This window comes from Ornithorhynchus anatinus, chromosome Y5, assembly GCF_004115215.2.
Source record: "Ornithorhynchus anatinus isolate Pmale09 chromosome Y5, mOrnAna1.pri.v4, whole genome shotgun sequence".
NCBI classification, from domain to species: Eukaryota; Metazoa; Chordata; class Mammalia; order Monotremata; family Ornithorhynchidae; genus Ornithorhynchus; species Ornithorhynchus anatinus.
Window position 1 is genome coordinate 1120906 of NC_053179.1, and position 22000 is coordinate 1142905.

General features: G+C 42.4%; 1 protein-coding gene across 2 annotated transcripts in view; it reads right to left on the reverse strand.

Annotated features, from left to right (window-relative positions):
• Positions 1-3892: 3892 nt before the first annotated feature.
• LOC114808764 (polycomb group RING finger protein 3-like) overlaps positions 3893-22000 on the reverse strand; it is a 148773-nt gene continuing 130665 nt past the window's right edge. For both annotated transcript variants that reach the window (XM_029056624.2, XM_029056622.2), the window contains exons 7-9: positions 10884-11021; positions 9481-9561; positions 3893-4604 (exon numbers count right to left, since the gene is read on the reverse strand). In XM_029056624.2, coding sequence (XP_028912457.1) covers positions 4557-4604; positions 9481-9561; positions 10884-11021 — 267 coding nt within the window. In that variant the 3' untranslated portion in view covers positions 3893-4556. The remainder of the gene's footprint in view (positions 4605-9480; positions 9562-10883; positions 11022-22000) is intronic.

Sequence of the window (22000 nt, forward strand, 5' to 3'; positions counted from 1 at the left end):
AGGGTACGAATAAGCCCACCTTTTCAATCCACTTTTAGGCATCTCTCTTCTCTACAGGTTAGTGTCCTAATTTTTTCAAAGCTTTTTGGGTAACTTCAATCTTACATAATGTGTCTTTATTTCTGAGATACTATCAAAGTTAGCTGTACTCCAATCCTTCATAAGGACGGCTTAATCATAAAAAAACTGCTGTAGTTTGAATTCAGTAGATGCATTTATTCTAGCTTGGATAACCTTCCAGATGGCTGTATTAAAGTATTCTACTGTTGAGAATATTCCCTTGTGTCCAATTCTTAGCCTAATTCACTTAATTTAGTTTTCCTTCTTAGGCCATTAAAAATGTTCACTTTCCTCTACTCTATGCCTAGTGTAGCACCTCAAATTTCACCCCATCACCAAGGTATTGATAAACTGATTTTTACGTCAGTCTTTCCTCATAGCCTTGGTAAGTCCTTTACTTCTCTGTCCCTTTCAGGTTTAGTGCTCTGTGCCTATTACTAAGGGATTTTCCAAAGTCCTAATAATAATAATAATGTTGGTATTTGTTAAGCATCTTACTATGTGCCGAGCACTGTTCTAAGCGCTGGGGTAGACACAAGGGGAATCAGGTTGTTCCACGTGGGGCTCACCGTCTTAATCCCCATTTTACAGATGAGGGAACTGAGGCACAGAGAAGTTAAGTGGCTTGCCCACAGTCACACAGCTGACAAGTGGCAGAGCTGGGATTCGAACTCATGAGCCCTGACTCCAAAGCCCGTGCTCTTTCCACTGCGCCAACGCTGCTTCTCTAGTCCTAGTTAACTAAAGCCATGGTGCCCCCTCATCAACTTATGATATTCCTCCAAAGAATTCAGACCTGATGCAAACTTCGTAAACTGATTCTGGGCAGTGCCCAATTTTGAGTCTTCCTCCATTGTTGTATTTAGAACTTTCTACTAACTGTACTTGAGTTTAGCTAACCTTTAATTAGCTGAGCTTTTCTAAACTTCTTGTTAAACATTCCTTAATAATCAGTTTCAAGTTCATTAAAGAGTTGGCTTACCCGATTCTTAAATCAAAGACCCAAAAGGACCCGTGCTTGTGTAAGCTTTTCTCTAGCAAGCTAGCAAGCCTTAAAAAAAAAACAAACCATTTGGGCCTGGATATGGTATTTTTGGTCCCTCCACCTATGGTCTCTGATTCTCTCAGAATCCATTTACCCTTTTCTTCCCTCGAGTCTTCCTCTTTATAAACTGAGTCAAACCTCCGAATTGTCTCAAACTCTCATTTAAAAGAAAGGACTGAACAAAATGTAAACTGACTGGTGTTTTCAGGTTCAGTAAAGTAATGAAAATACAATTTATATTGGTAACAGTAGATATTAGATTCTAGAAGCAGCATGGCTTAGTGGAAAGAGCATGGGCTTGGGAGTCAGAGGCCATGGGTTCTAATCCCCGTTCCGCCACTTGCCTACTGTGTGACTTTGGGCAAGTCACTTAACTTCTCTGTGCCTCAGTTCCCTCATATGTAAAATGGGGATTAAGACTGGGAGTCCCATGTGGGACAACATGATTTCCTTGTATTCTCCCCCAGTGCTTAGAACAGTGCTTGACACATAGTAAGCGCTTAACAAATTGCCATCATCATTATTATTGTTACTATTCCCTTAAGGTCCTTATGGCCAAGGTTCTTGCCACTCAATCAATCAATCAATCAATCAATCAATAGAGTTTATTGAGGATTTACTCTGAGCAGAGGGTTGTTCAAAACACTTGGGAGAGTAGAACACTGTTAAAAGCCATGATTTTTGACTTCAAGGGGATTGCAAATTAGCATGGAAAGCAGATACCAACATAAATTACAGGGAGTAGGGAAGACTAGGTTATAAAAATATATAAATACATACATGTTGAGGAGGATGAGAAGGGGCAGGAGTTCCCATCAGTTTGGGTGATATGAAAGTGTGCAAGTGGCAGTTGGAGGGAAATAGATTGAGAAGAGAGTCGGAGATCATGGGTTCTAATCCCGGCTCTACCACTTGTCTGCTTAGTGACCTTGGGCAAGTCGCTGGGCCTCAGTTACCTCATCTGTAAAATGGGGATTGAGACTGTCAACCCAACCTGGGACAGGGACTCTGTCATTCATTCATTCATTCAATAGTATTTATTGAGTACTTACTATGTGCAGAGCACTGTACTAAGCGCTTGGAATGTACAAATCGGTAACAGATAGAGACAGTCGCTGCCCTTTGACGGGCTTACAGTCTAATGAGAGCAGACAGACAGACAAGAACAATATTTGCTTGTATCCACCCCAGCGCTTAGTAGAGTAAGTGTTTAACAAATACCATTAGAGAAGCAGCATGGCTTAGTGGAAAGAGCACGGGCTTGGGAGTCAGAGGTCGAGGGTTCTAATTCCGGCTCTGCTGCTTGTCAGCAGTGTGACTTAGGGCAAGTCACTTAACTTCTCTGTGCCTCAGTTAACTCATCTATAAAATATGGATGAAGACTGTGAGCCCCACATGGGACAAGTGCTTTGCACTTAACAAATAGCAACATGATTAGTGAAGCAGCGTGGCTCCCTGGAAAGACCCCGGGCTTCGGAGTCAGAGGTCATGGGTTCGAATACCAGCTCTGCCACTAATCAGCTGTGTGACTTTGAACAAGTCACTTAACTTCTCTGCGCCTCAGTTACCTCATCTGGAAAATGGAGTTTAAAACTGTGAGTCCCTCGTGGAACAACCTGATTACCTTGTATTCACCCAGTGCTTAGAACAGTGCTTGGCACATAGTAAGTGCTTCACAAGTACCAAAATTATTATTATATTAACTAGGAAAGGTCTCCTGGAGATGGGTTTTCAGGAGATCTTGAAGAATAGTAGTTTATTGGGCTACAGAAGGGATGGTCTGAGCAAGAGGTCAGTGGCAAGAGACAAGAATGAAGCACACTGAAGAGAAACAAAACATGTAAGCTGGAATGAGTTGGGTGAGGGGTGGAGATAGTGTGGAGAGAGTTTATTGAGTGTCTTAAAGTCAGTGATGTGAACTTTCTGCTTGATGAAGGAAGGGAATGGACAGGCATTGGAAGGTTTTGAGGAGAGGGGAGATTGTGCAGTGTTTCAGAAGAAGAAAGAAGTTGGGGCACAAGTTAGTGTTGCAGTAGGGAAGAAGGGAAGAAGTTGGAGCACAGGTTTGTGATGCAGAGCTGGGCTATCACATGACAAATGACTGAGCTGGTTTGGTGGCAGTTTGGATGGAAAGGAAATGGCTGATTTTAAAACTGTTGTGAAAGAAGAACTGACAGACTGTGATGAAAGACTGGAACTGGCGTTGAAAGAGAGGAGACAAGGATAATTCTGAATGGTAGGCTGAAAGATGGGGAAGATGGTGGTGGTTTCAACAGTGATGAGACAATCCGAGAGAAACTGGAAAGGAAGATTAAAAAGACAATTTTGGATGTGTGCAAGGTTGAAGTGCTAAGGGAACGTCATGCAGAAGCATCTTGATAGTAAGGGGAGATGTAAGATTGCAGAGTAAAGGGGTGGACTGGAGAAGTAGATTGAAAGTTAAATGCACAGAGATGGTAGTTTCAAGCCATAGGAGTGAACAAGTTCTCCAAGGGAGTGGAACTATAGTGAGAAGAGAATGGGCTTCAGAACTGGGTCTGAGGGACCACCACAGAACCACTCTTCCATAGAACAACATAGATGAATTAAAATAATTCAGTTGAATTGCCTTAGTGATATATGGAGAGGTAAAAGTTCCCCTCCAAGAAAATCTTTCTCAAAATAGTGTTTTCATTAGTCCTGTTCTGTGACAGTCACCTTAAAAATGAATTTAAGAAATGCAGTAATGCATTTGAATTCTCTTGTTAGGTGATATGATATATGTGCTGTAAGAAAATACTGAGCAAATAAGGGAAACATTGTGATTTATTATATTCACACATACTACGGAAACTGACACAATCTAATTATTACATTAAATTAATTGAGCCCATATTTTTACATTCTAAATTATAATTTTTTAAGTGACAGGGTTCCAAACTAAATATTCAGGTTTTAAAAGCACTGTATCTATTTGCAGTAAACACAAAAGTAAAGTTTTAATGACCCAAAAAGGATACATTGAAAAGTGAAAAACTTTAAGGCAAACCATGAGACCAAATTCATAAGTTACTGAAGTGGTCTATAATTTTTCACATTTTTCAAACAATATGAAGTAACAAAGCAAAAAAAAAATTGAAACTATTTTGCTGTAATGGAAGTAATGTCCTTTTCATCTAATTTTGCACAATTCCTCTAAGAGAATTCTATTCAACTGCATAAAATTTTGAAGCACTTTTATAATCTGCACTCAGAGCTTGTTGAGTTTTGAAATTTTATTTTAATACAAAGGATATAAATAGTTGTTGCACAGAGAAATCTGGTTCACATACCACCTACGAGAAATACTGGAAGAAGTGATCGCCATAATTATTCTTCCATTTTGTAACACAAATGAGTTAAATGATACACTAAGAAGGTATGAATGATAGTCTCTGGAAAAAATTCTACCCAGAAGAATTACAAAGTTCTTTTACAGCAAATCCATTTTGGGCCTGTAATGTAGTAAGAGTGGTGCTTTCTGTAAAAGAAAACGAAAATAAAAATGGATATTTCATTAGTGAAGGAAAAGCAAGAAATTCACAAAAACATGAATAACATAATAAAACCAAATTTAAAATATACTGTTTCCAAATTATCTTTAGCTATCAATATTCTTGCAGAAAATAAAAATGGGATATGAAATGATTATCTGTAGAACTGGATCCCAAAATAACCTAGGTTGCAAGGCCAAATCCTTTCTTTTTGAGACCAAATAATTAAGATTTATGCTTAAAAGACAACAGTTATAACCTAAGCACCTTTAACTATCCTGGCAGTAGTAGACACTAGAATGGGGGAGACAGACATTAATATTACAGATTTTTTCATAAGTGCTGTGGAGTTGGGAGGGGAGATTAATAAAAGAATCAAGTGAGGGTGACAGAGAGAGCAGACAGGAGTGAAAGAAAGGCAAAAGAAGGCTTATTCAGGGAAGGAAGAGATATGGCTTCAATAAGGCTTTAAAGAGGGGAAGAGTAATTGTTAGATATCAGGAGGAAAAGTCTTCTAGGCCAGAGGCAAATGAAGGCAAGAAGTATGAGTCGAGATAGGTAAGATCCAAGTACAGAGAGTAGGCTTGAGAGGAGCAAAGTGTCAGGGTGAGTTGTAGTTGGAGACCAGCAAAGTGGGGAAGGAGAAGGTAAGGTGAGTCAGCGCCTTAAGCCAAAGGTGAGAAGCTTCTGTTTGACGCAGAGGTAGATGGTCAACCATTGGAGGTTCTTGAGACTAAATATTTGTTTAGAAAAATGATGTGGGCAGCAAAGTGAAGTAAAGACTCAAGTGGGAGAGACTGGAGGGAGGGAAGTCAGCACAGAGGCTGACAGGGTAATCAAGGTGGGATAGGATAAATTCTTGGATTAAAGAGGCAGCAGTTTGGATGGAGAGGAAAGAATGGATTTTAGAGATGTTATGGAGGAGAATTTGAAAGGATTTAGTGACAAATTGAATATATGGGTTGAATAAGAGAGAGCAGTCCAAGGACAATGCCAAGGTTTGGGCTTTGATAAAGGGAGGATGGTGGTGATGTCCAGAGTAATGTGAAAGTCAGGGTAATAATAAGAATAATAATAACTGTGGTTTTTATGAATAATTGGGGCATTTGTTAAATGCTTATTATGTGCCAGAAACTGGACTATGTGCTGGGGTAGATATAAGCAGATTGGGTTGGATAGGGCAGGGACAAGGTAAGAGTGAGAAGAGACAGGAGGCTGGGAGGTCAGCAAGGAGGCTGATGAAATAACCAATGTGGGATAAGATGAGGGATTGAATTAATATGGTAGCAATTTCGCTAAAGTGGAAAGGGTAAGGTTTTAGTGATTTTGTGAAGGCGGGACTGACAGGATTTAGTGATGCACTGAATATGTGGGTTAAATGAGAGAGAGGAGTCAAGGATAATGCCAAGGTTATGGGATTGTGAGACAAGAGGGTCTTCAGTGATGGGAAAATCAGGGGGAGGACAGGGTTTGGGTGGGAAGATAAGGAGTTCTGTTTTGAACATAAGTTTGAGGTAACAGAAGGACATTTAAGTAGGAGTTTCTTGAAGGCTTGGAGGAAATGTGAGACTGCAGAAAGGGACAGAGATCAGGGCTGGAGCTGTAGATTTGGGTATCATCCACAGAGAGGTGGCAGTTGAAGCCAATGGAGTGGGTGTATATGGAGAATAGAAGGAAACACTGAACTGAAACATACGGAGGGAGTGGGGGGCAGAGGAGGAGCCCGTGAAAGAGATTGAGAGTGAGTGGCCAAAGTGATAAGAGAAAAACCGGGAAAGGACAGTGTCAGTGAAGCCTAAACTGGATAAGGCTTCCAGAATGGGGTGGGAGACAGTGTCAAAGGCAGCTGCGAGGTCAAGGAGGAGTGGGAGTACAGGCCATTAGATATGGCAAGGAGATCATTGGTGACCTTTGAAAGAGCTGTTTCTATAGAGTGAAGGGGATGGAAGCCAGATTGGAGGGGGTCAAGGAGAAAATTTGAGGCAGCAGGTATATAGACAACTTACTCAAGGAGTTTGGAGACAAATGGTAGGAGAGAGATGGAGTGACAACTGAAGGGAGCCATGAGGTCGAGAGGGTTTTTTTTTAGGATGGGGAGACATGGGCACGCTTGAAAGTGAGGAATAAGCCACTGGAGAGTGAAGACTTGAAGATGGTGGTTATAGAGAGAAGTTGCACCTATCTCAGTGCTTAATGCAGTGCTTAACAAATACATTTAAACCGCCCCACCCCCAAAACCCACTCTGCATAACTCTGAGTGGACACTGCTGCAAGTCTCCATGATATCTAGCTGGCCATTCTGCCACTTGCAAGATATCAGAATCCTGTAGACTCTGTTTTCCAAGGAACAAAGAAGGAAGTAAAGGACTGGAAGAAGGGGATAAGTTAAGTGACAGCTAGAAAGTAGTGAGAACAGCTAACAAGCCAACCAAGTGGCAAGGTTCCTGGTGATGAGTAATGCAATAGCTGGAGAATGAAGAGGTTTCACAGGCCCCTCTTCTGCCTCCCACCTGCCCAAGGCTCATTTTCCGAGTCCCCTTTTATTTTCCATGTCCGTCCATTCCTTTGGAAAGCTCATTCACTCTCAAAGCTTAAACTACAACCTCTGCTCAGATGATTCCAAATCTACATCTCCAGCTCTGATCTCTCCCCTCTGCAGTCTCACATTTCCTCCTGTCTTCAGGATGTCGCTACCTGAATATCACAGCAACACTTCAAAATGTTCAAAACAGTACTCATCTCTCCAGCCAACCCTGGCCTCCCTGTGACATTTCAATGATTTTATGCAACTCCACCACCTTTCTGTTTCACATACCCTTAATCTACTCATTATCCTCAATTATACTCTTTCATTCAACCTGTATTTTCAATCTTGCACCAAATCTTGTTGGTTCTCTCATTCCTGCATCGCCAAATCTGCTCCTTCCCCTCTCCAAACTGTTACTATACCAGTCAATAAGTTGTATTTATTGAGCACTTACTGAGGGCAAAGTACTGTATTAAGCACTAAGCACTGTTACAATATAACAATATAACAGAGTTGGTAGACATGTTCCCTGCCCTCAGAAAGCTTACAGAACTAGAGGAGGAGACAGACATAATATAAATACAAAAATTATGTGTTGTGGGATGGAGGGAAGGATGGGATGGATAATGGGAGCAAATCAGGACGATTCAAAAGAGAGTTGAGAAGAGGAAAGGGGTGCTTAACCAGGGAAGACCTCTTGGAGGAGACGGGCTTTTAGTAAGGCTTTGAAGGTGGGGAAAGTGATCATCTACTGGATAAGAAGAGGGAGGGCATTCCACGGAAGAAGCCGGAATTGGGAAAGAAGTCAGATAGGCAAGATCACAGTACAATGAGTAGGTTGGCATGAATGGAGTTAAATGTGTGAGCTGGGTTGTAGTAAGAGAGTAGCAAGGTGAGATAGAGGATAAGGTGCCTGAGGGCCTTACATCCAATGATCAGGAGTTTCTGTTGGATGGGGAGGTGGCTGGGCAACTATGAAGGTGCTTGGGGAATGTGGAAATACGGGCTGAATATTTTTGTAGACCAGTCCAAACATTTATCCTACCCCACCTCAACTACTGCCATCAGTCTTCTTGCTGACCTCCCTGCCTCCTGTCTCTTTCCACTCTAGTTCACACGTAACTCTGCTGCCCAGATCATTTTTCTACAAACCGTTTAGTCCATGTCTCTCACTCTCAAGAACCTCCAGAGGTTGCCCTCCGTCCTTGGCATCATACAGAATCTCCTTACAATTAGGATTTAAAGCTCTAAATCACTTTGATCCCTCCTACATTACCTTGTTGATTTCCTACTATAATCCAGCATGCTCACTTCATTCCTCTAATACCAACTTACTCACTGTCCCCAGATCTTGTTTTTCTGACTGCCACCACTTACACACATTTTGCTTCTGGCCTGCAACTTGTTATAGGACAGACCACCACTCTACCTACCTTCACTGCTTTATTAAGATCATATTTCCTCCAAGAGGAAATATGCATTTGCATTTGTACCCTTTAAACTCCCTCAGCCCCACGACACTGATATACACAGCTGTAATGTATTTTCACGTCTGTCTTCCCCTCTATACCGTAAACACGTTGTTGGTGGGTGCCTACCAATTCTGATGTATTGTGCTCCTCCAAGCACTTAGTACAGTCCTCTTCAAATAGTAAGCATTCAATACGTAAGATTGGTAGATTAATGTTGGATTTGAGATTAGAACTCTTGGGGGACATAGCTCAGAGCAGCTGTACTGACCTGGCTGAGATTTCACACTGAAGGCAGCTACAAAAGCCCTACCAATGTGCCAACTTCATTCATGGTTTCTAAAAACAAAATGCTGAGGGGGGCTGTACAGACAAGGGATGAGGGACTTTTAAGGAAACTGAAGAGATAGTTCAGGAAAGCCTTCAGGAACAGGGATTAGAGAGTAAGAAGGTATTTGCCACTTTAATTTTACTTCCCTGTAGAATTTGGCCACTGTTTTGGAGCTGCTTCTGCAATGAGAACCTAAGGAAATGCAGGGTTGTGTAGGGAAGAATACTAAAATATACTCACATTTCGGAAGAAGATAATCTGGTTGTTTCATGGATACACCTGTACAGTACTACACCTTAATAAGTCAGCAATTAAATATTAATAGAAATGATAATTGAGGTATTATTTGTTGAATATTCTGAAAATTTATAAAACATGTTTTGACAAAATAATTGGTCTCACTTGCTCGTAATATGTGGATACCATGTAGGATAGGGTTGGGTTTGATTTAACTGTTTTTTAAGTTGTCAGAGCTTGGCATATTACTTGGTGCATTGCAATTGCCCAATAAATACCATAATTAAAATGGAACATACCTTAAATCTCCATCTAGTAACAACTACAAATTTGAGAGTGTGGTCCTTGCCAAGAATTTCTTCATTGCATAATATGTCTAGCTAATGGAGAGGAAAAAGTGTTTTAATTCAGGTGGAACTAAATGAGATGTCACATTATTCTAACATGCTACTACATAATAAAATTATATTCTATTTTCCAATACTTTTCCTTTAACATTTTACCTTGCTGAAAGAAGAGGTTATATTTCTTCCTTTTTTGTACTTTCTCAATAATTAATTTCAGTCTATTTTATCAAGTACATCATCATTAAATACTACTACTATTAAAGATAAATTTACATCTAGGTAAGCCTCTATCATATCATTGTAATGTGGTTTAGACTCTCATATCCAAAGTCTTCAGGATTGGACAGAGGCTTATTAACTGTTTACAACAAAGTCTCCATTATTGTCATCATTAACATGAATAGCTATATGTTAAGAAAGAGACCTATCAATGCTAAAATTTGAGGTAAAAAAAATGAAATGCTAAAATTTTATTCCAACAAAATACAGCAAATAAAGTACTCCATTTCCAGCAAACTTCTCTACAATAGAAACTTAATTCTTCAAATTACTGAATTATCACATATCTCAGTTAGAGAGTTAGAACAAATTGGACTACCTATTTCAGAAGGTAGCCTCCACTGTTGTCTTTCGAAGCATTTTCAAGGGAAACATATTTAAGGGTATATTTGTAAAGCCACATTTAATTTATCCCTTTAGAACTTGATATTCACCATACCCTCAGCCCCAGAACACGTAAGCATGTATTAGAGAAGCAGCATGGCTTAGTGGAAAGAGCACGGGCTTGGGAATCAGAGGTTGTGGGTTCTAACCTCAGCTCCGCCACTTGTCAGCTGTGTGACTTTGGGCAAGTCACTTAACTTCTCTGTGCCTCAATTCCCTCATCTGTAAAATGAGGATTAAGACTGTGAGCCCCACGTGGGACAACTTGATTACCTTGTACCTCCTCCAGGGCTTAGAACAGTGCTTGGCAAGTAATAAGCGCTTAACACATACCATCATTATCATTATTACCCACAATTTACTTTAATGTCTGTCTCCCCCTTACAAACAATAGGCTCCTTGTGGGCAGGAAATAAGTCTATCAATTCTGTTGTATGCTACTTTCCCAAAGGCGTAGTATATTGCCCTGCACACAGAAAGTTCTCAAGAAATACCACTGACTGATTGATTACTCATAATTCAGCATTAATTAATTTCATTTTAGCATACAATGTACCCTTCTCCCCAACAGTAATGTGTCTGGGTTCATGTGAACAATAATTGGTCCATATGCAATGAAAAAACTATAAAAGAAAATTTTAGATTTTAGCATTAATACTCAAACTTAATATCTCATTTTTGGTTACAGTTACCTCATTAAAAGATGAAAGCTTAAGTTTTTTGGCAATAAACTTCTTTAGATGTAAAACTGTTGCTTGGGCTGAACAGCGGATCCATTTTCGCTTCAATCCACGCAATTTGCTGCTGTTGCATTCCAAGCAGATGCTTACCTTAAGGAAAAAAAAAACCAACTAAATAGTATTATAGGAATTTCAACCCTTTTTATTATTAAATAATAATAAAAATTTTGGTATTTGTTAAGGGCTTACTATGTGCCAAGTACTGTTCTATGTGCTAGAGTGGATGTAAGGTAATCAGGTTGTCCCATGATGTCCCACAGTCTTAATCCCACTTTACAGATGAGGAAAGTGAGGCCCAAAGAAGTTAGATGGCCTGCCCAGGGTCACACAGAAGAAAAGTTGCATAGCTGGTATTAGAACCCACGTCCTCTGACTCCCAAGGCCATGCTCTTTCTACTAAGCCCAACTTTATCAAGTTTCTGGAATGATTTTTTTAGAATAACTACTAAACTTTAACTAGAATAAAGTCAAGTGAAATGAACAAATTTAGAATAATTGAATATGACAATTACCTTATCATTAAAACATCTGTTCTTATTTTGTATTTATTAAGCACTGATTTTGCATAGAACACCATAGTAGAGATATTTGGAAGCATGCAATAAAAGTAAAAGCTAGTGGGGAAAAAAATTAGTGTATACATACTGGAAACAGACAGCAGAATATATAAACAAATAGGAAGAACTAAAGTAGGCTAAAAAAGGAAAAGTAAATATATAAAAACTTTACATAAATGAAGTAATTAAAATAGCTAATGGGATGACAAGATGGGGGTATGCTTTTTGGAGGAGGTGACTTTTCAAGTTGGCTTTGAAGGAAGATTTAGGTGCAGTGATGTAGTCTTGAAGAATGAGGTCAACAATTCTTCTTTTCTGAAAATGGATTTGTTTTCATGAAGTCAGTTGGGATTGGATCCTTGTCCATAGAAAAGTTAGATTTTTGAGGGCAAATAGGAGAATGTAAAGTTGGCAAAAGGAACCTGTTGTGTATTCATTCATTCATTAAATCGTATTAATTGAGTGCATACTGTGTACAGACTACTGTATTAAGTACTTGGAAAGAACAGTAGAGCAATAAAGGGAGACAATTCCTGCCCACACCGGGCTTAAATTTACAGTCTTGGGGTGGGGGGCGGGAAATAAACATCAAAAGTAAACAGGCATCAATATAAATAGAAATATAGATATATACATCTATACATGAGTGCGTTGGGGCTGTTGAGGGGGAAGAGCAAAGGGAGCAAATCGAGGTGACATGGAAGGGAGGAGGAGCTGAGGAAAAGGGGATTTGGTCTGGGAAGGACTCTTGGAGGACGTGCACTTTTAGTAGGGCTTTGAAGAGGGGAAGAGTGATTGTTTGGCAGATTTGAGGAGGAAGGGCGTTCCAGGCCAGAGGTAAGACGTGGTTCATGTGTTAGCAGCAAGACAGGCGAGATCGAGGCAAAGTGGGAAGGTTAGCAGCAAAGAAGGGGAGTCTGCGGGCTAGGATGTAGACGGAGAGAAGGGAGGTAAGGAAGGAAGCGGCAAAGTGAGCAGGAATTGTAAAGCCCAGAGTGAGGAGTTTTTGTTGGAAACAAGGTTAATAGGCAACCACTGGAGATTTTTGAGGAGGGGGGTGACATGCCCAGAGTGTTTCTGCAGACAGATAAACTGGTCATTAGAGTGAAGTATGGACTGAAGTGGGAAGAGGCAGGAGGTTGGTGTGTAATCGAGTCAGGATAGGATGAGTAATTGTACTAATGTGGCAATGGTTTGGATGGAGAAGCAGCGTGGCGCAGTGGAAAGAGCACGGGCTTTGGAGTCAGGGCTCATGAGTTCGAATCCCAGCTCTGCCACTTGTCAGCTGTGTGACTGTGGGCAAGTCACTTAACTTCTCTGTGCCTCAGTTCCCTCATCTGTAAAATGGGGATTAAGACTGTGAGCCCCACGTGGGACAACCTGATTCCCCTGTGTTTACCCCAGCGCTTAGAACAGTGCTCTGCACATAGTAAGCGCTTAACAAATACCAACATTATTATTATTATTAGAGAGGAAAGGGCAGATTTGGGTGATGTTGTGAAGGTGAAACTTTTAGTAGAAGGTGAGACTGACAGGATTTGGAAACGGACTGGGTGTGGGGGGTGAATAAGAGAGTGGAGTCAAGGGTGACAGCACAGTTATGAGCTTGTGTGACAGGAAAGATGTGCCATCTACAGTGACAGGGAAGTTCAGGAGAGGACATGATTTGGGAGAGAAGATAAGGAGCTCTGTCTTGGACATGTTGAGTTTGAGGCAGTGTGAGGAAATCCAAGTAAATATGTCCAGAAGCCAGGAATAGATGTGAGCCTGAAGGGAGGGAGAGAATACAGGGGAGAAGACAAGCAAGCGTTGCTCTTAGGAAACAATGTTTGAAGGTCTCCCTCTTGCAACAAAGAAGTTAGCAGGAGGGGCATGGAGCACTCATTTTCTGCCACTCCCCCAGACTCACTGGAAAAAGGAGGAGCGGTGTAACCTTTGGCAACTCCCTTAAACACTCTGTGCCTCAGTTACCTCATCTGCAAAATGGGGATCAAGACTGTAAAACCTATGTGGGACAGGGACTATGTCCAACCCAATGTGCTTGTATCTACTCCAATGTTTAGTACAGTGCTTGGCACATAGAATGTGTTTAACAAATACTATTTCCTATAATTATTATTATTACTATTCCTTCTCATTCTCCAGTAATGCTTTCACACCATCCCACCTCCCCCATCCATCTTTTTCCCTTCCTCTGAAGCCCATATCATCACCTCTACCACTCACTACAGTTATTAGTCATGGTTATCTACAGCCCACCCCCACCCTCACAAACCCTCCTCCAATTTTCTGAACCATTCTTACATTCTCTCATTCTCAATCACTACACTGATTCTTGGGGATTTCAATATCAACGTGGACGTCCACAATGACTCTTCCACATCCTCTCACTCTTCTCCAGTGACCTCCTGCTCTACCCCAACTCACACTCAACAATTTGGGCACAGTTGATCTTTTAATCTCTAGTACTTTAAAATCTCTACCCTAACCAATTCTGAAGTTCTTCTATCAGACACCCACCTCCTCACCTGTTCTCTTTCACATATACCCAACTGCCACAGATCTGTCCTGTCCCCCACAGGGCCTTCCATTCTTTTGACCCATTCTTCCCCCACAGAGACTTCTGTTCTTTTGACCCATTCTTATATTCTACCATCACCGTGCCCCATTTGGTCTCTATACCCAAACTACCTCCTGATGCACAAATCAATGCACTCAATACCACCCTCTCCACCAAATTCAATCCCTAGTTCCCCTCTCCCTCTGCCGGTCTTGAACCACTAACCCGCAGCCCTGGATCACCTCCACAGGACACTTCCTCTGCTCCTGTGTGGGTCACCACTGGCAGAAATTCAGTCCCCTGTCTGATCTTGTCAATCTTAAATTCATTCTTCTTCAATTAGGCCCTCTCCTCTGCTGGACAACATCCTAATTCACTCCGATATCCACTGCCCCCACCAATTCAAGATGGTAAATGTTCCTCTAACTTCCTGTCCCTCCACTCCCACCACCTCTTTCCCTAATGATCTGGCCATATACTTCACCAACAAAACTAAAACCACCAGTCCCTAAAATCTTCCCTGCTCCTCTCAATTCCCCATCCTCCTCTGCTCTCTATATACCGGCAGTATTTCAAGAAGTCTTATGCTTCTGACCCAATCCCTTCATATCATATTACAACATTCACTCTGCTGCCCTCTCCTCTCCTTGATCACAATCTTCAGCTGTTCACTTACCTACGAATTTCCCCCCATTGCTTTCAAAACATGCTTATTTATCCCCAGCCTAAAAAAACAAAAAGCCCTTGATTCCTTGGCTCCCTCCTACCATTCCTCTCCAGACTCCTTCAGTGGGTTGTTACACCCGCTGTGCCCACTTCCTTCATTTCTCTCCTTGATCCCCTCCAATCTGGTTTCTGCCCACTTCATTCCAAAGAAATGGCCTATGGTATCCAATGACTTTCTTCTCACCAAATCTGATGACCTCTACTCTATCCTGATTATCAGACCTCTCAGCTATCTTTAATGATGTAGATCACCCCTGTCTCCATCAAACTTTAACCAGCCTTGGCTGCACTGACACTGCCATCTCCGGGTTCTCCTATCTCTCTGACCACTTCTCCTTAATTTCTTTTGCTGTCCCCTGTCCTGAATTCCATTCTCTGACAGGCATGTCCCTCAAAGGCTCAGTTCTGGGTTCTCTTCTATTCTCCATCTACACCCACTTTCTTGGAGAACTTATTTGAGAACTAATTTGCTCCCAAGACTTCAACTACCATCATTAGGAGGATGATTCCCAAATCTACATCTCCAGCCCTCAGCCCTCTCCTTCTCTGCTGTCTCATTTCCTTCTGCTTTCAGGACATCACTAGAATTTCCTATCAACATCTCACACGCAACATATCCAAAACAGAACTTACCTTTTCACCCAGACCTGTTCTCCCAATGTCTTTCTGTTCGCAGTAAGCAATACCACTATCCTCCCTAACTCACAGGGAGGAATCTTGGCATTAACCCTAATTCATTTTCTTATATCCACATATTCAATCAGTCACAACAACATGTTAGTGCTATTTTCAAAGCATTTTAAAAATTAGCCCTTTCCTCTCCATCCAAATGGCTACCATGTTAATCCAATCACTTATCCTATCCCACTTTGACTACTGCATCTGCTTCCTCATTGACTTCCTGCCTCCTGTCTCTCCCTGTTCCAATCAGTCAATTATGTTTTTTGAGCATTTACTGTTGGCATAATATAAGAGTTAACATACATGTTCCCTGCCTACAACTACCTTTCACTTTAGAGAGTGGTCCCTATACTCCAGTCCATACGTCACTTTGATGAACAGATCTTTTTCTTTTTGAAAATTCAATCCATTTCTCCCCATTCCTCAAGAACCTCCTGAGGTTGCCAATATTCTTCCACATTCATTCATTCATTTATTTATTTATTCACTAATTCAATCATATTTACAGAGCACTTAATGTGTACAAACCACTGTACCAAGCACTTGGGAGAGTAAAATGTAACAAAAAACACACATATTCCCTGTCCACAATGAGCTTTAAATTGAAACTCCTTACCATCAGCTTTAAAGCAGTCAGTTAGCTTGTCCCCTCCTACCTTACCTCACTGACCTCCTACTACTGCCAGCCGGCACACTTTGTTCAAGTGCCAGTGTACTCTGGATACCCTGACTTTGTCTACCTTGCCACTGACCTCTCTCCCAAGTACTCCTCAGAGCCGGGAACTCCCTCCTTGGCCATATATGTCAGACCATCACTCTCCTAACTTTCAAAGCCCTATTATGGTCGCATCTTTTCTAAAAGGCTTTCCCCGATTAAGCTCCCTTTTCCCTGGCACCCTCCCTGTTCTGTGCCATTTATGCACTTGGATTTGTGATCTTTGTACATTTGCGATCTGCACCACCCTCAATCTCACAGCATTCACAAACACATCTTTAAATTATATATAATAAATGATTTATATTAATATCTGTTACCCTCTCTAGACTGTCAGTTGGCTGTGAGCTTGGGGCATGTCTGCCAACTTTAGGGTATTTTACTTACCCAAGTGCTTACTATAGCAGTCTCTAAACAACAAGCATTCAATTAATACTACTGATGACGATGATGATGATACTAAGAGTTAGAAAAGAGGGACATGAGGAGCTGGCGTTTCAGAAATGTGTAATAAGCCTAGAATTAGTTGAGAAATAGAAATTGAGAATATGGGAATTAAAAAAGATTGAACATTATTGGCCAATCAGTCAATCGACAATATTTATTGAGCTCTTACTAGGTGCAGAATACTAAGTGCTTTGGATAGTCCAATTCATCAGTGTTTGTAGGCAGCTTCCCTGCCCAAAAGAAGTTGACAGTCCAGAGAAGGAAACAGGCATTAATATAACAAACTATGGAGAGGTACATAAGTACTTTGGACTGAAGGTGGAGTGCTAAAAGGGTCCATACCAAGTGCTAAAATGGTCCATATCAAAGTGCACAGGTAATGCGGATGGGAGAGGTAGTAAGTGAAAAGAGGTTTAATCAGGAAGGTCTCTTGAAGGAGAGGTGACCCTGAAAAGGCTTTGAAGGTGAGGAGACTGGTGGTCTGGCATATATGGAAGGGAAGGCAGTTCCAGGCCAGAGTGAGGATTCAGGCAAGGAGTTGGGGATAAGATAGACAAGACTGAGGTTCATTGAAAAAATTGAGGTTGAAGGCACAACATGTGAGGACTGGGATGTTGTAGGACATCACTGAGGTTAAGATAAGTTGATTAACTGCTTTAAAGTAAATAAGGAATTTTGTTTTGATGCACAGCCAGATGGGCAACTACTGGATATTCTTGAGGAGTGGACAGATGTGGACTGAAATAGCAGAAGCGTAGTAATAGGGGGCTGTCACAGAGGTAGTACAAATGGGCTTAGTTTGTAATTGCTACATCAACAGCAGTAAACTTCACTAAAGTGCTGTAGCTCAGTAAGGGACATTGTGGGTGATTCAATCCCTTAGTTTGCGATGGAGGAAGAAGGGGGAAAAGCCAGCTGAGTACAAAATGGATTTGAGAGAACTGATTTTTCCTTATAATAGAAGTAATAGTCATAGATATGCCCTTTCCTCTCCATCCAAAATGCTATCACTTTAAACAATCACTTATCCTTACTGAAGACACATCTTCTCCAAGATGACTTCCTTGAATAAGCCCTCTGTTCCTCCTCTCCCACTCCCTTCTCAAATTCCCGGACCTGCTCCTTTTGTTCTTCCCCAATCCTAGCCCACAGTACTTAAGTGCATATCTGTAATTTATTTATCTATATTAATGTTTGCCTCCCCCTCTAGACTCTATGATAGTTATGAGCAGAGAATGTGTCTACTGTTATACTGTACTCTCCCAAGCACTTAGTACGGTGCTTAGTAAGCGCTCAACAAATACGACTGAATTGTATGAATAGTAGTTGTAGTAGTAATAGGAGTGTTTATTAAGGGTTTACTTTTAGAGAAGCAGTGTAACTCAGTGGAAAGAGCACGGGCTTGGAAGTCAGAGATCATGGGTTCGAATCCAGGATCAGCCACTTGGCAGTTGTGTGACTGACTGTGGGCAAGTCACTTAACTTCTCTGTGCCTCAGTTACCTCACCTGTAAAATGGGGATGAAGACTGTGAGCCTCACATGGGACAACATAATTACCCTGTATCTACCCCAGCGCTGAGAACAGTGCTCTGCACATAGTAAGCACTTAACAAATACCAACCAACATTCATATTTATTTAGTCCTCTGTGATGAGGACTACATTAAGTGCTGGCAGAGACTAAACAAGTGGGAATTAGACACAAGAAGAGGCAAGGTGGAGTGGATAGGCATGGGCCTGGGAATCAGAGGTCATAGGTTCTAATCCTGACTCCACCACTTGTCCACTGGGTTACCTTGGGCAAGTCACTTCACTTTTCTGTTCCTCATTTACCTCATCTGTAAAATGGGGATTGAGACTGTGAGCCCCACCTGGGACAGGGAATGTCCCCAACCTGATTTACTTGTATCCACTCCAGCATTTATACTGTACACATACTTGGCACATGTTTAAGCGCTTAACAAACTCCATATTTTTCTTCTTAAAACAGTCCAATGAGGGACTCAGAATCTAAGGATGTAATTGAGGTGAAGGCACTTGATACAGACACAACTGGAATGAGGAAACACTGAGACACAACACTACTTGAGGCCAGAATTTCAGGCTTTTTGGAGTCTATGCTCCAGACCACACTATTTTTAACCGCAACTGTTACCATGGCTGACAGTCATCCTGGGATTCTGTGGAGATTTCATGCTATGGGAGTTTTTCTCTTTTTTGCTGGGAGATAGAAAGCAGGACAGGATGGAGTCTCCACAATGGGGTAGGGGAGAGCCAGTACTGCATCCCAAGAAAGCAGAGTTCAATTGGCTAAATGCAAATAATGCATTACATAAGCTTTTATTCCTGTTCTGGCACACAGAGGATACCCCTGATGGCAGAAGGGAATGAAGCAATTAACACATGCTTTTCTCAACTGCGGTGGAAGGGTCTAAAAACACAGAGAAACAATTTTTCCATGGCCTGGAACTCATGGAATATGCTGGGAACAGGGACCAGTTGGGGAGAGAAGGCAGCAGAAAAAAACATTTATAAAATCTACAAATCCCAGCTCTACCACGTGTCTACTGCATGATCTGGGCCAAGTCATTTAACTTCTCTGGGCCTCAGTTACCTCATAATAATAATAATAATGATGATGATGTTGGTATGTGTTAAGCGCTTACTATGTGCAGAGAACTGTTCTAAGCGCTGGGGTAGATACAGGGTCACCAGGTTGTTCCACATGAGGGTCACAGTCTTAATTTCCATTTTACAGATGAGGTAACTGAGGCACAAAGAAGTGAAGTGACTTGCCCACAGTCACACAGCTGACAAGTGGCAGAGCCGGGATCTGTAAAATGGGGATTATGAATGTGAGCCCCATGTGGGACAGGGACTGGTTAACTTGTATCTACTCCAGCACTTGGAAGAGTGCTTGGAACAGAGTAGGCACTAAACAAGTATCATACTTACAAACAGCATAATAGATTGAAAGAGATGGAATCCATATCTTGGAGGTTTCTTTGAGGCAAAGCAGATTTCTAGGTGCTGGAGGGACTTAAATAATGTGGCATTTTAAAAGCTTTTGTTTGGAGAATGCTAATTCAGAGTTAATCACTGTCCAAGATGTGTCCATATGACTGATGAAGCAGAAAAACTGCAGAGTTGAACTTTGGGCAGAAGTAGGTATCTGGCTGATCAGCACGCTGATGAGAAGCAGCATGGCTAATAATAATAATAATGTTGGTATTTGTTAAGTGCTTACTATGTGCAGAGCACTGTTCTAAGCACTGGGGTAGACACAGGGGAATCAGGTCCCACGTGGGGCTCACAGTCTTAATCCCCATTTTACAGATGAGGGAACTGAGGCACAGAGAAGTTAAGTGACTTGCCCACAGTCACACAGCTGACAAGTGGCAGAGCTGGGATTCGAACTCATGAGCCCTGACTCCAAAGTCCGTGCTCTTTCCACTGAGCCATGCTGCTTCCCAGCTCAGAGGAAAGAGCCTGGGCTTGGGAGTCAGAGGTCATGGGTTTGAATCCCAGTTCTGCCACTTGTCAGCTGTGACTGTGGGCAAGTCACTTCACTTCTCTGTGCCTCAGTTACCTCATCTGTAAAATTCATTTAATAGTATTTACTGAGTGCCTACTATGTGCAGAGCACTGTACTAAGCGCTTGGAATGAACAAGTCGGCAACTGATAGAGACAGTCCCTGCCATTAGAGTCAAGGGGAAGAACATCTCGTAAAAACAATGGCAACTAAATAGAATCAAGGTGATGTACATTTCATTAACAAAATGAATAGGGTAATGAAAATATATACAGTTGAGCAGACGAGTACAATGCTGAGGGGATGGGAAGGGAGAGGGGGAGGAGCAGGGAAATGGGGGGAAAAGAGGGTTAAGCTGTGGAGAGGTGAAGGGGGGTGGTAGAGGGAGTAGAGGGAGAAGGGGAGCTCAGTCTGGGAAGGTCTCTTGGAGGAGGTGAGTTTTTAGTAGGGTTTTGAAGAGGGGAAGAGAATTAGTTTGGCGGAGGTGAGGAGGGAGGGCGTTCCAGGACCGCGGGAGGACGTGGCCCAGGGGTCGACGGCGGGATAGGCAAGACCGAGGGACATTGAGAAGGTGGGAGGCAGAGGAGCGGAGCGTGCGGGGTGGGCGGTAGAAAGAGAGAAGGGAAGAGAGGTAGGAAGGGGCAAGGTGATGGACAGCCTTGAAGCCTAGAGTGAGGAGTTTTTATTGGAGTGGAGGTTGACAGGCAACCACTGGAGGTGTTTAAGAAGGGGAGTGACATGCCCAGATCGTTTCTGCAGGAAGATGAGCCGGGCAGCAGAGTGAAGAATAGACTGGAGCGGGGTGAGAGAGGAGGAAGGGACATCAGAGAGAAGGCCGACACAGTAGTCTAGCCGGGATATAACGAGAGCCCGTAATAGTAAGGTAGCCGTTTGGGTGGAGAGGAAAGGGCGGATCTTGGCGATATTGTAGAGGTGAAACCGGCAGGTCTTGGTAACGGATAGGATGTGTGGGGTGAACGAGAGGGATGAGTCAAGGATGACACTGAGATTGCGGGCCTGCGGGATGGGAAGGATGGTCGTGCCATCCACGGTGATGGAGAAGTCTGGGAGCGGACCGGGCTTAGGAGGGAAGATGAGGAGCTCAGTCTTGCTCATGTTGAGTTTTAGGTGGCGGGCCGACATCCAGGTGGAGACGTCCCGGAGGCAGGAGGAGATGCGAGCCTGAAGGGAGGGGGAGAGGACAGGGGCAGAGATGTAGATCTATGTGTCATCTGCGTAGAGATGGTAGTCAAAGCTGTGAGAGCGAATGAGTTCAGCAAGGGAGTGAGTGTAAATGGAGAACAGAAGAGGGCCAAGAAATGACCCTTGAGGAACTCCAACAGTTAAAGGATGGGAGGGGGAGGAGGCACCAGCAAAGGAGATCGAGAATGACCAGCCAGAGAGATAAGAGGAGAACCAGGAGAGGACGGAGTCCGTAAAGCCAAGGTGAGATAAGGTGTGGAGGAGGAGAGGATGGTCGACAGTGTCAAAGGCAGCAGAGAGGTCAAGGAGGATTAGAATGGAGTAGGAGCCATTGGATTTGGCAAGAAGGAGGTCATGGGTGACCTTACAGAGAGCAGTCTCGGTAGAGTGGAGGGGACGGAAGCCAGATTGGAGGGGGTCCAGGAGAGAATGGGAGTTAAGGAATTCTAAGCAGTGATTGTAGATGACTCGTTCTAGGATTTTGGAAAGGAAGGGTAGTAGGGAGATAGGGCGATAACTGAAAGGGGAAGTGGGGTCAAGAGCGGGTTTTTTTTAGGATGGGGGAGATGTGGGCATGTTTGAAGGCAGAGGGGAAGGAGCCACTGGAGATTGAGTGGTTAAAAATAGAAGTTAAGGAAGGGAGGAGG